Here is a 2910-nt window from a genome sequence, read left to right on the forward strand (position 1 = left end):
ACTTGATCGTACTAGTTAAAAAGGGAGGAAAGTAGCAGAGAATTCTAACAACCTAAAAAGAAAACTCAATTCATTTTAAGTAGTTTTGTCGTCTTCTTAAAGTCAAGTTGCTCTGATCGCTAGCAGATTTTTTTTACTGAAATACCAAATACGGCTACCGAAAATCTCGTAAAGGGTGAATGTCTCCGCCTCTTCCGAAATACTTATTCCTTACCAAAAATCGTTGGGGGACGTGTGGATCGGCATACATAGCTCTTTACAAGGAGGGCTCAGGATTTGTCTAAAATATTGCAAAAAAGAATGATTAATTACTTCTCTACCCTAAATATACAACATCTTTTAACCCTTTTATGGTAAAGGCACTACTTTTTAAATGTCATGTTTAATTAAGAGAAGTAAATAAATTTCTGGCTTGTTTTAAGGCTGCAGTTTTTGGTCAGTGGCTATTTGATGAAGTGATAAATCAACTGGGCGGTCTTCTGGAAAGTGATTACTTTGGACTCCGGTACTTAGACAAGAATAAGCAGAGGGTAAGTTGAGGCCGCATCCTTTCTTTTAAACATGAAAGAAACTGACATTCCACTCGTCTTTTCGGTACAGCAATGGCTTGATCTTTCAAAGACCGTTTACAAACAACTCAAACGTGAGTCTTTTTCTGGTTTTAATTCCAAATCTAATTGGATAATCAGGGAGGCCTTAATATAATGCCGTTTTCCTTTGAAAGATGTCATACCTCGGTCGCTGAATTTCCGTGTCAAACATTACCCTGCCAAGCCCTTGGAAGAACTAAAACAAGAAAAGTCCAGGTATTTTTAACGTAAAACCCCAATTATTTTTGTCTCGAATTGACGCTAAAGTTCCTTGTACTTTCTTCAAAGAAACCCCACCATTTGGTTCAAACCGCTTTTCATTAAAATTTAAGAGTACAAAATTGAGGCCTCGTTAATAAAAATTTGTACAAGGTTGACCCCTCATTTCTCTTATATGATCATCTAAATGCAAGATTCAAATATTTTCCCGAAAATTTTGCCAAAATTATGGGAAAAGGTAACAACAAACTTAGGCACACAAGTTAGACGAAGAATTTTAGATGCTGTTACTTCGATTAATTTTGGAATATAACACGCTCCACTCCACCTTATCTCTATAAACTCACGAAAGTGGATATTGCATAGTATTTTATGATCATCTTCATTCCTACTATTTACTTGTAATTTTGACAACAGATGGCTGGTTGGTACAATTTAATTGTCAGTTAATTTTTAATGCCAAGAATGTTAATGATCGCCATCATACAATCCTGTGAACATGTGCAATGTTAGCATGAGTTGATAACCATAGGAGATAAAGTATGTTTATGGTTCGCCTTAAAAAGTGTCCTACTTAACCATATATTTAGAAGCATTTATTACTTAAATGCATTATTAGATATTGCCTCTATCTACAACTCCGAAGGGATTTGCACAGTGGACGTCTCATCGGTCGAAACAATGACATGCATGTGTTGGCTGCTCATATTCTCCAAGGTCAGTACCTGTCGAAAATAACGTAAATTGTATTTATTATCCTATAGTGTTTTTAACTGAGTGTTTATTTTGTGAATCATCTCAAAGCTTTCGTAGGGTATCATCATGAGACTGAACAGTGAAAACAACTTTATTTTTGCTAAGTACCACTCATTATAGTTGATGTCACCATGACAACGTATTATTCAGGACTTCTATAGTCCATGAAAGGAAAAAAAGAGGAATGCACGATACCTAAGATCTGGTAAAAAATCGGACCCAATTAGCACCTCATTTGAAAGTGCTTATTCAGGTCAGGCGAAGATCATGGGTGACATCCGAATGAGGCCTGCTGCATTTCTAACACAATTTGCAAAAAGTAGCATTCTTGTATTCTGTATGGAACAGGACGACCCACCCTTTTTCTATCCACACTTTTTTTCCTAAGAACTTAATAAATATAATTATGTGAATCATGAAATGGATTAGTCCATCAATTGAATTGGAAATTCATTTTACTTTGCTTAGTTATCATGGGTTTTGCTGCAAGTCATCGTGACAATCTTCTATGTCTCGAAAGCAAGTTAATTTAATGTCTTTATCTTTAGTTCAACATTTTACCAAAAAAACCTTAATCTTAAAACTCCCTATAAAACAGTTATTATAACCCGGTAACTGTAGTTTTGCTACTGCCTTTGTCGAATGCTTCATCTCCTGAAAAGAATGCGAACATTGATCATAATTCACTTTTGGAAGTTCATTTAGCTGTAGTTTTAGTGTTCGTTACTCGACTTCATATTGAAAAAAAATCATCGACATGAAATACAAGTCCAGACTCACTATAAAACCTGCTCTTTTACGTTCTTAAATCTACCAGAACTCTGGTTTCTGCATTTGCGGGGTCTCAAATCATTTCCAGAAATTTAATAGGGCTTATAGGCGTAGAATGTATTATAACTTTGAAAAATGGAAGGCTACAGGCATAACCTTCAGACTACGCCACTAGGACGAAAACACAAGCTCTGAAGTTATAAAAATTCGCATAGTCATAGTGCAACCATCGTTGTTGGCACTTGTTATGGTAACATTCCTGCGTCAGGCATTACAACAGAGTCGACGCTTTAAAAACCACTATCGAGCTAGAAACGATGGCTATTAAGTTATCACATGGGCATAAAAGAAATTCTGATCTTTTGTGAGCTGATGGCAGAAGTTCAATGGCTTCTTACTGCTCTAATATTCCCCCCTTCAAAATTCTTTGCATCAAGTGCGTTTCATATGTCGACCATTATTAGTAAAGAGAATGACTTAAAATAGACTTGTTTAAAACTATGCACAATTTAAGACAATTTTACGTAGATAGTATTATGCATCCATTCGCATAAATAACGCTTGAATTTTTACC

General features: G+C 35.6%; 1 protein-coding gene across 1 annotated transcript in view; it reads left to right on the forward strand. All coding sequences in view use genetic code 11, as the record gives it.

The window, feature by feature from the left end:
- EGR_07996 (hypothetical protein) overlaps positions 1-2326 on the forward strand; it is a gene marked incomplete at both ends in the record, with an annotated part of 5494 nt that extends 3168 nt beyond the window's left edge. The window contains 4 exons of the mRNA XM_024497245.1: positions 423-530; positions 963-1047; positions 1995-2088; positions 2164-2326. Coding sequence (XP_024348308.1) covers positions 423-530; positions 963-1047; positions 1995-2088; positions 2164-2326 — 450 coding nt within the window. The remainder of the gene's footprint in view (positions 1-422; positions 531-962; positions 1048-1994; positions 2089-2163) is intronic.
- Positions 2327-2910: the final 584 nt, after the last annotated feature.

The sequence above is a fragment of the Echinococcus granulosus genome (assembly GCF_000524195.1).
Source record: "Echinococcus granulosus chromosome Unknown EG_S00093, whole genome shotgun sequence".
Lineage (NCBI taxonomy): Eukaryota > Metazoa > Platyhelminthes > Cestoda > Cyclophyllidea > Taeniidae > Echinococcus > Echinococcus granulosus.